The 12,940-nt window shown below is 39.8% G+C and overlaps 2 protein-coding genes across 10 annotated transcripts in view; both read right to left on the bottom strand.

Annotated features, from left to right (window-relative positions):
- Positions 1-6,929, bottom strand: part of CRIP3 (cysteine rich protein 3) — a 32,203-nt gene extending 25,274 nt beyond the window's left edge. The window contains exons 1-2 of the mRNA XM_037004213.2: positions 3,879-6,929; positions 2,758-2,910 (exon numbers count right to left, since the gene is read on the bottom strand). The gene's annotated coding sequence lies outside the window, so the exon portion shown is untranslated. The remainder of the gene's footprint in view (positions 1-2,757; positions 2,911-3,878) is intronic.
- A 151-nt stretch (positions 6,930-7,080) lies between these two features.
- The window catches only part of ZNF318 (zinc finger protein 318), a 56,603-nt gene continuing 50,743 nt past the window's right edge, over positions 7,081-12,940 (bottom strand). For 6 of the 9 annotated variants that reach the window (XM_073224409.1, XM_073224408.1, XM_073224407.1 and 3 more), the window contains 3 exons: positions 12,835-12,934; positions 11,843-11,961; positions 7,081-11,578 (listed from right to left, as the gene is read on the bottom strand). In XM_073224409.1, the coding sequence (XP_073080510.1) occupies positions 8,255-11,578; positions 11,843-11,961; positions 12,835-12,934 (3,543 nt within the window). In that variant the 3' untranslated portion in view covers positions 7,081-8,254. Of the gene's footprint in view, positions 11,579-11,842; positions 11,962-12,834; positions 12,935-12,940 lie in introns of those variants that run through there. The other 3 variants (XR_012126136.1, XR_012126137.1, XM_073224411.1) reach the window with 2 other exon arrangements.

Below are 12,940 nucleotides of genomic sequence, written 5' to 3'. Positions count from 1 at the left end.
AGGGGGAATCTAGTAACCACAATGTGGCTCATGTAATTGTATATTAATGATACCAAAAAAAAAAAAAAGCGAAGGAACTAGAAATTAAAAAAAAAAAAAAAGCTTGGGTAAGTCCCTGGTCCAGAAATGTTTTGTTAAAAGTTTTCTGGTGTTTTAATGTTTTAATAAAGATCACATAATGTGAAAAAAAAATAAGACCATAAAAAAGAAAAGAAAAGGTGAATTCTACCTGTATAAAAAAATTCAACAACCAAGAAAACACCTAAGATAACAGAACAGTGGTTATATTTTGGGAAAGTAGTGACTGGAAGAGGACATGAGGGAGGTTCAGAGGTGTCAGTCACATTCTTATTTTTTGATTTGGGTATTGGCTTGTTCACTTTGTTAAAATTGTTGAGCTTAATACTTGTATGTATGCTTTTGCTTATGTGTGCCTTATACTTTAATACAAAATTTATTTTAAGGAAATTAAGAGTTGTCATATGACCTAGTATATACCCAAGAGAATTGAAAAACTTATGTCTGCACAAATGTTCATAGCACCATTATTCATAGTTGCCAAAAAGTGGAAATTACCCAAATATCAATCAGTAAATGGATAAACAAAATGTGACATATCCATACAGTGAACTATTATCTAACTATAAAATAAAATGAAGTTCTGATATGTGGTAAAAAATGGAATAAGTGAAAGAAGAACATTATGTTAAGTGAAGGAACTTAGATACAAAAGACAACATATTGGTCAAATGATGATGGATAAGGTCATTTATTGGTCTATATTGGAAATATTAAATAAACAATGCGCCTGCCCCCCCAAAGTACTAAATAAATGGTAACCATTATAATTATCATTACTATTATCATCATTAATTCTATTTCAAAATTCAACATGTCATTCAATCACAAAAGGACAACTATGGTTTGGTTCCTTTTATATAAGGTTCCAAAGGTTAAATTCACAGAGACAGAAAGTAGAATGGTGGTTATAGGGGTTGGGAGAAGGTGTGGGGAGTTGGTATTTAATGGGTACAGAATTTCAGTTGGGGAAGAAGTTCTGGAGATGGGATGTTGGTGATGGTTGTACAACAATATGAATGTACTTAATGCCAGAATTGTATACTTAAAAATGATTAAAATGGTAAAAAAAAAAAGACAACATATTGCATGACTCCCTCTATATGAATTATCCAGAATAGAAAGTCCATATCTGGTCTCTAGAATAGACTGGTGACTGCTTTGGGGCAGGGGATAACTGGGGCTGCTAATGTGTATGTGTTTTTTATAGGGGTGTGATGGAAATACTCAGGAATTAGAAAATGGTGATTGCACAACCCTGAAGATAATTTAAACCACAGATAATACACTTTAAAATAGTGAATCTCATGCTATTTAAAATTGAATGTTATATGAATTACATTTTAGTGACTAAGAATCACAATATTTGTAAATCTACCATATTGAGTAAAAGAAGTCCAAAGGAAAAAATATTATTCCAAAAAATGTTCCCTTTTCCCACAGATCAGCACATCTTGGAGATGGACTTCAGATACCAGAGGAGAATGGAGGTCTCAGTAGCATACCAGGGGCTGATAGGTAGGTGAGTCATAGTCACAGTTAGGAATGAAAGTTGTGACCAACATCCTTGATTGTCCCCAAGCACAGGAATGTGGTAACTGACGAGAAACAGATCTTGGGCTGGAGCAAGGAAGAGAAAGTAGAAAGTGGTGGTGACAAAGTGTTGGCAGTCCTGGCACCAGGTTGCTTTCCATTGCTTCATCCACAGGGTCACACCCAGGAATGAGTAGTCCTTAACTGACAGAAACTCAGCAAGAAGAGCCCTGAGATACCTCTTACCCCTTACTTCTTATTCTATTGGTAGCTTTGAGATGTATATTATGCAGTTCTTTATATTTGCAGTGTTATAAGTATTCCCCAAAGTTCCCCAAAGCTGTAATTAATTTGGGCAGTAAACTACACATCCAGGACACATCTTCTATTGTACCCGGATTTAAAAAGCAGGAACAAAACCAGGCTTACTTTTAAGGATAAGTCAAGAGCTAGGACAGTGCAGATTTAAATGAATCTCAGAGTTTAAAGGCCTTTCAAGAGAGCTAAATTTTATTACTGGGACAGTCCCAAGTTACCATAAAAGCACCTGCTATTGGCATTTTAGATGGTCAGAGTGTAAGGTTTTCCTTGGTATTTTGAAATGATGCTTTCCTGCTTCTGTGTGTCACACGTTTCAACATGTGTAGGAGAGGTCTAAGACTGAATGGAAACTGGTAGACAGTTGTCCTGAAGTCTTAAGTCCCACAATTTTTCAAATACTCCCTTTGTGATTTTCTCCACCCTCCTTCCTTGAGCCTCTTTTGTCTACTCATACTCCACTCCTCTGACATGCCCAATTTTTACCTGGATTCTTGTGTAAACCAGTAAGGAAGGATGAAGCTGAGATAGGATATATTCTACTTGCTGGGAACATCTAGATCAGGGTCCAGGGGGGATAAGATCTGGACTCCACAGCTTTAACATAAGTATCATGGCACAAAATGAGAGATGGAAGTTAGGAGATAATTTGACATGAGGAATGACCAGCTTAACATATATACCTTCTACACCTATCATCTTGTTCCTCTACTGGCACAAAGATATAGACATATATAACATATTTGCTCACTCAACTCACCATTTCCTGGCAGCTAAAATGACAGGGCCTTTTCCACAACTCATTCCTGCCCCAGCAGCCATACCCACCTCCTGGAAGTCACACCTTGGAGGTGACTGCCTATTGGCCCCAGAGATGCTCATCATTTCTGTTGTCTCCAATGGCTTCTATACCCACCTCCCTGGAGCAGAGTTCTTCTGCAGTCCTTCCTTCTAGATATCTGAAGATTTCTGCAATTGTTTCTGAAAAGAAAGGAAGATAGGTGGGTGAGAGTTAGTAAACGTCATCATAATCATCCTTATGTGGATAAGCTATAGGAGGGCTGAATAGAACTTTAGCAGGGGCAGGGTATCAGAAAGATGAAAGATGTACATTAATGATATCAAAATAAAAAAAAATTTTAATATAAAAAAAGATGAAAGAAATATCTCAATATGGTCTTTATCTTTGTTCTCTCTACATCCTCTATCATTATGTAACTCTGCCTCCATTTTTACTCGGTACATTTTCACTTCACTTAAACAGTTTTTACGCTCATTTCCCTTATTTTCTACAAAACTGCTTTGTTGCTTGATCCTTTACACATGCAAGGAAAAAAAGCTTTCAGTCAGTACAACTAGATTTGCATTTTTTTCTGTCCTTTGTGATACCATTTACCTGCCTGCATTAAAGTAAGTTTGTGAAAAAAGGTTATTTTGATTTACATTGTTTAATGTCCAGGTGTTTGTACAGCATGAATGGAAATGCATAACCAGTTCAACAGAGGCAGGGGCAAGAGAAAGGGAAGAGGAAGAAGGAACAAAAGAATGGTATTCTTCAAGAATGGAGTTTCTTGGAGAATGTACATTGCTCAGCCTTGGAGTTAGAGGAATTTAGGAAGTCTTGAGGGAAAAGCAACAGGATCTGTCTGCAGTGAGGGAAAACTGATGACAGAAGTGAAGACAGGATGCACTGAGTGGAAAAGATACAACTTAAAATACTATCTTTTAATGCATACAAGTATACAGAAAAAACCTGGTCTATAATTCCACAGTACCAGATAACCCTTACAGACATAAAAATTATATATTTTATGTGTGTATGTATATTTCATATACTATAATATATATATATAATAGTACATAAAATAAATTTTCATGGTCAGAATGTTGAAACAAAAAAGGATACAAAATAAAAAGTGAAAGCATGACTTCTCTCTTACAAAGACAACCTTTTTTGGTTAGCTTTGTTTCCTTTCAGAAACAAAATCAATAGCTTGATTTCGTCTTGATGAGGTGACAAGAGGATCTTGGGCCATGAAGTGTTGGAATTACTCCTTCAGCCCAATCAGAGGAATCTGGGCTTTGACTGGCTGGCTGGCTTCAACATGCCTATGGAATCTGGCTGGAAGGAGAAAGGGAGGCATCTGAAAATCAGTCCGCAGTGGCCTTTTATTGCTAACTCTTACAGTCAGTTTACCTCTCTTCCCATCTTCAGTTTTCCTTGAAGAGTTCAAGGGCAGTGTGTACCCCTCCTGAACTAGCACTATTCCAGAATGCTGTTGAAAGGAAGGGGTCATGGGCAGCCTCGCTTGATATGCACTCTTCGCTACAGACAGTGCTTTGTATACAAAGATCCAGGGCAGAAGTCAGAGGACAGTTGTCTTCTGGAGTGCTAAGCACCCAGACAACACAATCGGCAAATTATAGCTTTTATCTACTTATAAATTGTTATTTGCAATCAGTAATAAAAAATTGCTCTATTACCACATTGATTCTTTAAATGAATTTTTATTGAGTACTCTTTCTGTGCCAGGTAAATGGGCACTGTAAATACAATAATGAAAAAATAGTAAGCAAAAACATACTTCTTGCTTTGGAGAGTTTATAATCAAGTTGTGGGGGAAGGAGGCAAATATTAATCAAGGAAACACATGAATGTATAATTACAACCACATTTAAGTGCTACAACAATGTACTTGTTCTTTTGAAAGCATAATAATCACCACCAGGATGGTGGTGATTTTTTTTAAAGGTCTAAAATTTTCATTTTAAGTTCACCTGCTTGGCTTATCAACGAATACTGGCAGGGTAGATACAATTTTTTATTAAAAATTACAAAATCATAAAATTAAACCCTAAAGAAATGTGCTCATAATCCCAAACTATTTTCATTTGTCCATGCTCTCACAAAATTGTTAATAAATGAAGAGCTTACTTAGGTTCTATTCCTGGGCTTGATAGGTAAGCTCTGTTAAGATTAGAACCAAGGTTTAAGAATATGTATTTTTAAAAAACCCCACCTCACTTCCTTTACAGGCTGTATTCTCACTGAACCCATCTTCATCTTCTTTTAAATACAATCAGTGTCAACAATTGGATCTTTTATGTCCAATTCTCCCACCCCCACTCCCGCTCCCCATTCCTCCTCAGTCCCTGAACCTGACAGTCTGATAAGTGGATTTATGTTCTGGCATGTTTGGTTACCAAAGCATTAGCTAACTTTTTTGTTTTTTTTTATAGAGAAGGGATGGCATGGGATAAAGTGAGAATATTTAGCAGAACACTTATTTAGAGTATTATGTGCCCTGAAGCTAGCTGTGAGTAGGAAAAAGACGGTTATCAAGCAGGCCTCCATTCACAATGCCAAGGGGAATTTTTAGGGAATTACTTATACAATTTAGGTAAAATTTGGTGTTTGCTTGAATCTAAACTTAACTGCTGATCATCTGTTCCCATAGTTGAGTGAGTCCAATAAAAACTTCCTGATGTTTGAAGAAATTTAAAATATAATTATGACACTGTAAGCTGCATGTAAAGTTTAGGGTCCACTCCTTGTATATCCCTTTGTCTCCTAAGGTGAAAGTTTGTTCAGTACTATGATAGTGCTGAAAATATAGCCCTACCTTTAGGCACTGGCAACTGGGTTAGTTCTGTCCTCCCTTTCGCATGGCTTCTCTGGTTGGGCTCCAAAGCTAGATCCCACTGATCAGAGAAAAAGGTAGCAATACTTCCTGCTCAGACTACAGAATCCTAAAGCTCTCCCTCTGCTGGTTCAAGGAAGGTATGAAGAATATTGCTGCTTCAACTCTTGGAAGTGGCATTACTCTAGAAAAAGCCTGAGATTGGTAAATGTCTAGTAAAAAGCCTTAAGTTATCAAGAGAGCACAAGAATAGTTGTTCAACATACTCCAGCCCCAATTACTTTAGTTCTGCCCTTCTTAGATCTGACTTTCTTCCCTTCCCTACTCTTCTCAAGTGGCCCCTACTAACATAGTTAAGACTGTGACTCCCTCTGAGAGGGAGTGAGATTAGGAGTGGGATACGGATAGGATTAACCCCTCTCCACTCCTTTCCTAAATCCACCCTTCTCCCCACATGGAGGTGGAATTTACCAAGTTAACAGCTCTGAAAATCAGTAACAACTTACATTGTTAAATCTTAAGTTCTCTGAATTCCTATAAACTCCTAGAACGTGGAGTAAACAAGTATCTCTGAAGCTCACCTGGGTTTATGTTCTTCTAAAGGGCACCTTCTGAGTCAGTCTATGGTTTCCAGGCTAGAAAAGTACATTAAACTTAGGTTTCAGACAAAAAAGCAGGCCTAGGAAGACTAATCAGGATGGCCTTACCCTGTACACATTTGGTGCTGAGATGGAGATAATGATCACCTTAAGGCAGAAAAATATCCCTGTTGGCACTATGAGGTAAAGTAACTTGTCTAAAATCACAGCAAGGCAAACAGCTGAGGAATATTCAAAGACCTGACTCTCCCAAATCTGTGCCCCTTCCACAACATGAAGAGGAGGCCAGGACTTATAGACATCAGTCAAAGCTCTCAATAAAGTAAGCAGCTTCCCCAAACTCAAATAGGGATTCTACAGCTAGCTCTGCATGCAAAGACACAGGGAAACAAGAATTAGGAAAAAAAGATCAGCAAATGTGCATTGTTTTTGAGGGGTGGGTAGAACAAGACTCTGAAGCCTCTGCTGAGCCAGGTTTTAAACTGCTGTCAACAGGGACGTCAAGAGGAAACTGAGACAGAAATTAGGAAATCTGAAGGCCTCGATCCTTGATCCCTAAGAGCACCCCCAACAAGAATACTAGGAGTGTCCTTGGCAGAGCTCAGTTCCCAGATGAACACAGGGAGATCCAACATAGGGAATATAAAAGCTTCAAAATAAGAAGATGCCAAAACCCAACCACTGTTGCCTACTCTACACACCAGGCAACACTGGGCTGGATATATAACCTAACAATCAGACATGAAAGAACTAGCCCTGATAAGGGGACAAGAATAGTTGGAGGTGGGGGGGAGAAATAAGAGGGCAGGAGGAGTTCATTGTTTTAGTTTTCCTGAGTATAAATGCGTGTGGTTTTAAAACAAAAATCCAGAAGGAAACATGAGGTTTTAAAACAAAAATCCAGAAGGAAACATGAGATTAATACATTTATTCCAAGTAAACACATTAAAAAATAAAGTTAAACTTGTCCAGGTCAACTCATAAATTCTTTAATTTTTTGAACAAAATGTACAACCCCAAACATCACGCTATATGGTGGATATAATCTGGGAAAGGGAGAGGTAGAGGAAGGAATACATATGGGTTGTGAAACAGAATGAGTCCAATCCCAAAACAAGTTTCAGATGTACCTCTTCAGAACAGAAAAGGCTGCTAAACAATTTAATAGAAATTGTTACTGGATCACAATACAATGAACAAAGGTCATTTTGTAAATAAGTGATCCAAAAAGCATATCTGCTCCTGGGACCGAGCCATGAATAAGCCTGACTGATTTGTAGTCTTCCAAAAGTGAGCCTCCTATATTTTTTTCCATGTTTACTGAAGCCATTTCCAAACAGGCTTGTGGGTTAGCATGACTGATTTGTAGTCTTCCAAAAGTGAGCCTCCTATATTTTTTTCCACGTTTGCTGAAGCCATTTCCAAACAGGTTTGTGGGTTAGCATGACCATCTCAAACAAAGGCAACAGAATGAGGGAAATACAGGGGTTGACATGCCACAAGGAAGTAAACAGTAAACAAAAGAGCTACTCACGCTTCATTTCAAACAATGTTAAGGCAGGCCCATTGAAATGGAAGCCTAAGAGATGAACAATCCGTTTCCTTCGTTAGTCGTTTTCCATTTCAGCAGACTTTGTTGCTTCTCCCAGAGATCCATCAGCTGCCCAGGAAATTGGGTGGTAATACAACACAGCAATTGGAGAAGTAAGCTGTCTCCCTCCTCCCCCACATTCCAGAAAGAAATGTCAGTCAAAGCCAAAATACAATCAAAGCACACTATGTGGTGAGCCAGATAGACATTTGATTTTTAATGACAAAGAAGGAGAAAATGAATTGAAAAAAATTAACAGAAAATATTTTACAGTTATGTATAGAAGTTATGATGGATTTGTCTGGTATCTTAAAGAGAAAGGAAAATAGCAAAGGAGGTAAGGTTTTTTTGGCTTCCATGAACATTTACTTTAAGATGCTGACTGTATCTCTTGGTGATTCCAGATAAGATAGCCAACTAGTCCTGGATCATCTGGGCACCTGATTTCTAGAAGCCAACTCCATTCATCTACAAGTAGATCTGGATGTGTATTCTTAGTCATGAACACCGGATTCTGTGTGGTCCTGGATGGCAGCAACTACAGCTTCTTGTGCCGGTATTTCCTGAGGGACCATATTGCCTCCAAATACCTGCTCCCTTGTAGGGGACCCTGAAGCCAGAGATTTTACCAAATTCAAAGGGTTGTCACTGTCCTCATCTACTTGAGAAATTGCTACCTCTGTGATGGATGCATTCGGTATTTCTAGCTGTAGTGGTCCCATCTCCAGGGAACTACACTCAGGAGGGCTACCTGGCTCAGAGAGAGGAAAACATAACTTCTCTTTTTGAACTCCAGATGTCCGTGTGACGAAGTCCACAAGGTCTGGAAGGCAAGGTGATGGCTCAAAGCCTGCAGGTTTAACTGTTTCTGACTGCAATCTGAGTGAATCTTGATTCTCTAATTGAGAAATTTCTTCTACTTCAGGCATGATTCCTCCTGCTAAAAGGTCAAGGGCCTGGTGTGTTCCCTCTAGGCTCCCCAAGCCAAGGTCAACATTTTCTACAGGAAGTCCGGTTTTCAAAATGTTAGGAGTGATCCTCCCACTTACGAAATTAGATGATGTTTTTCTACCTTCTGCTCCAAAGTTCAGCACCAGGCTTTTGGGAGAATCTAATGGAAACTCAGACAAGGATGGGACTGGTTGAAAGTCAGTGAGAGTGGAGGGATTACATCCTACAAGTGACAAAGAGTTTTCTTCACACGCTTTCTGAGACAGGGCAGTTGGGGATTTATGTGCTGGGTCTACTTGAGTACTGCAGAAATCAACACCCATATTCCCCAGGTTCCCTAGGGCAGCAAGCTTTTCTACTTTCAAGTCTGTAACTTCAAAGTCTTCTAAGGCCTTGGTTTCTATTGTCACTGTTAATTCTGGATGGACACCTCGTAGCTCCAGGGCTTCTGCTTCTGGCTTCTCTGGGCTCTCCCAGGTCTCTGGCTTCTTGTTCTCATCCCAAACAGCCAGTTCATAAATCATTTTACCTTTAAACTCTTTTGATCTTTCTCTCTTGAGTTTGAGGCTTTTGTATCTAGAAGTTCTAGAAAGTGATTCTGGAGCTGAATTTTCTAGCCAATCTTCATTAACAGTTGAAACTCCTTGCTCTTGAGCACTATCTGTTAAACACATATCTGACCTGGCTGGGGACTGAAGCAATTCTGGCACAGAAATTTTCACAGGTTTATCCTGTGGGTTCTGGATTAAAGACCTAGCTTCTGATGGAAATGAATCTATTTTTGCCTTTGTATTAGAGAAAACCTGTGCACTCAACTCAATCACTACTCTATTTTGAGTTTCACTTCTTGTCATAAATTTCTTGGACTGTTCTGCTTTTTTGTCAGTCATCTGCAACCTGGGCTGTTCTACTTCTCCCTCCCACATATATCTGTTCCCATGACTCAAATTAGAATCCTCAATGCTATTGCACATGTTGATACCTGTTTCCTCTCCTACCATCCTCTCAGAGACCTTTGCTCTCCTTTCTTTTAGTTCATTGTCTGTCTTTATCTCACTTTTCCCACAATCCTTAGATTGATGGAGCTTTTGACTTTCCTTATCCTGGTTACCAGATTCCATTATGTGGGTTTCTACCAACCTCTGAGATTCCATGGTATGACCATGTATATCTGACAGGTGAGGGGCTTGTTCCACACCTGGTGGCCCTGGCTCTGTCAGGTTAAGCTCAGTTTTTCCCTCTGGAGATAAACCCCTATTAGCATCACCCTGGAAGGAACTGGAAGTCCACATGGCCAAAGTATTTGTTTTGGGGGTAATAGTTTCATAAGGCCTGCTATGGCACAACCTTGTTAACGGCTGTAGGAAGCCATAGCTGCTGCCTCTACTTCTTGAGTCTATGTGTTCTACAACTGACCATTTCCCTAAAGACACCAGAGTTTTTGCAATGGGTTTTTCAGGGTTGCTGACTAAAGAAGCAAAGACCAAACTTCTATCTGGAGGCAACTCCTCTTGGGATGCACTGATGTTCAAAGTAGAAGTGGAAGAGGTGTCTGAACTTTCAGCTTTAGAGAGGTTGCTGTTTTCCCCATTGGCCAATGGACCACTACTGAGCTTAGTCTCAGGGGCCCCCTTTCCACCACTACTGTAGAATATGTCATACAGGTCCTTAGCATTGGCTGTAGCTAAGCATGAATTTCGCTTTTCCAATTTTTTGGCTTGTTCACTGAACACACTTGAGAGGGGAGGTGGAGGACGCACTAACACAGAGAACAGGGTCTGGTCCCGGTCACTCTCACTCACCCCAGGAGCTGTCTCATCAGAAGGAATGGCAGTTGGCTGTGCTGAGGCCATGATGGCTACTGGCAACACTGGGTTCAAAATGTTAGGACCCAGGAAGCCAGGGCTGAGAGTGTGTGATACAGATGGGTTTGATTTCACTGGAGCCAAGACAGCATTTGCTTGAGCAGGAGATGGGGCAGCTGGATGAGGTATAACTGGGGGTGGGGGAGGGGGTGGGGGAGGGGGTGGGGGAGGAGGTGGTAGCATTTGTTCAGGTATATGGGATGGCTCATTCTTTTCCGCCAGTACCATTTTTTCCTCTGGAGACCCTTTCAGTATCACCTCTTCTCCTCCAAATGCTTTGGAGATGATGTCAGGAGGCAAGAGGAGATCAGCTGAAGACTCTTTGACCACTGGCAAAGGCTTAGCTGTGGTTCCAGAGGACTTGATGGATAGAAAGGTGTTAAGAGGAGCTGGCTTACTCACTGTAGCTGAGCCCGACTTGCGGAGTACTGTGGATGGGATAGGCAGGTTGGGTCTAATCTTAGTTTGGGTTGAAGTTGTCACAACGGGCATCCAAGGGCTAGTATGTGCAACAACCGTTTTCCCAGAAAGCTTGATTTTAATGGGCTTTGCCTTTGCAGTTTCAGTTTTACCATCCTCTTTGTCCTTATTGCTTTCTACAATATCCTCCCTGGGAATACTTGGAGCCATTGAACTTCTTTCTTCCTCTTTTTCTGGCTTCTTCCAGCTGAATTTCCCAAAGGAGGAAGATATTGGTGATTCTTTCTTTAATTCTTCTTTTAATTGGAGTTTGATGCTAGCTTTCCTTTTATTTTCCACCTTTTCTGGGGAGTTCCCACACTCAGAAAGTTGGTCCTCTAATTCCTCAGAGACCTTGTCATCCTCCTTTACTTCTTTCATGATCTTCGCCTTTTTTTCTTTCTTCTCTTCCTTTGGTTTCTCACTAAGTTTGCGCTTCAGCTCACTCTGCCGACGCCGTTCTGTCTCTAGGACAACAGCCAAGCCAGCTTGGCGGTCCAGATTCCGCCGTTCCTCATACAATGGGTTTTCAATCACATATTTCTGGGAAGAAAAAAGATAAAAGCTCAACAACTAGTCAAAATACTACAAGAGAGAAAATCTTAGCACCGCAACTGTTAGAATTTATTAGAAATTCCTGGTCATCTTCCTCAAGGATAGATAGTTCTATCAGGTCAGTATCTCTCACCAGGACTGAGAACTTCCTAGGGGCAATAACTTTTTCTGGCTCTAAAGTAGTTTGATAGAGTCAAAAGTCAAATTACTGCAGTAAGTGGGGAAACTCCACATGCTACTACAAAGACCAACCTTGTATTTCTCATTGTGTTGGTGACCCTTCACATGTTGCTCTCCAGAAATTGGATCCCCCAAAAATTCCTCACAGAGCTGGCAATAATATCCAGTGATGGGAATCAGAAACTCAGAGCCTGGAAGAAGCAGAAGAAAGTAAAAAAAAATAAGTCACTTCCACCCAGGATGACAGCAAAGGAAATTCCACTTCCCATTTGCAGTAAAATGGTTAATGGTATTGAGGACCCTACCCATTTTTGAGTCAGAAGTAGCATTTATATGAATCATACTGGCATAGTGTTTCCAAATTAAAGCTTGAACTCAGGACTTCTACCTCTTCTTCCTCTTGAGAACACTAACTGGTTAATTCAGGAGTTTCCTGTGCCATACTCATTTGTTGCTGATTCTCCTCAAACTCCAACTACCACTAGCATCTTAGGAGATTAAAAAACTATACTCCCAAATAGCCAAGTACCATTTGTATAAGATCTCTCATGTTGATATTAATCACCCAGGAATCTATCTTCTACAGATCTAAAGGATGACTGACTACCTAAGAAGGTAAGAAATGGAGAAGTTTGAAGACAAAGAATCTTTCTACTTCTCAACTTACCCCCTAATAACTATTCAAGAATATTTTCTGTTTCTTAGTTGAAAAGGCAGTTAGTTAAATTACTGTACCTCATACGGTTTTTTGTTTTAACTGGATTTCAAATAAGATTTTGGTATATAGGCCAGTGACAAAGAAAATTATATTTTAAAATGGTATGTATATGTTTAACATCTGTTAGATTTAGGGCCATACGGGTAGAGAACATTCTTGTCTTATAGAGCTCTTTATTTCTTCATGACCTAGTGTACTATTTTGCATTTAGAAGGCATTCTTACACTTTTTTTTAAAAGGAATGGGTATGTCTCACCCTATGCAGCTTCCTAGCACCTTAGTTCTGGTACATCTCTTCCTTGGCTGACTGTAAGGAAACCACAAAAGAGGCAGTGAGGAAACATACCTTTTGCAGGAACAGTTATCTTGTCAGTGCGCTTTACAGCATCTTGCTTGGCCTCACTCTGAGTCTTTGAAGCCCAAGGTCTGTTGTAGGGATCCAATGTCTATTT

The sequence above is a fragment of the Manis javanica genome, chromosome 16 (genome assembly GCF_040802235.1).
Source record: "Manis javanica isolate MJ-LG chromosome 16, MJ_LKY, whole genome shotgun sequence".
NCBI classification, from domain to species: Eukaryota; Metazoa; Chordata; class Mammalia; order Pholidota; family Manidae; genus Manis; species Manis javanica.
The sequence above is the reverse complement of the archived record's forward strand: the minus strand, read 5'-3'. Positions and strand labels throughout refer to the sequence as shown.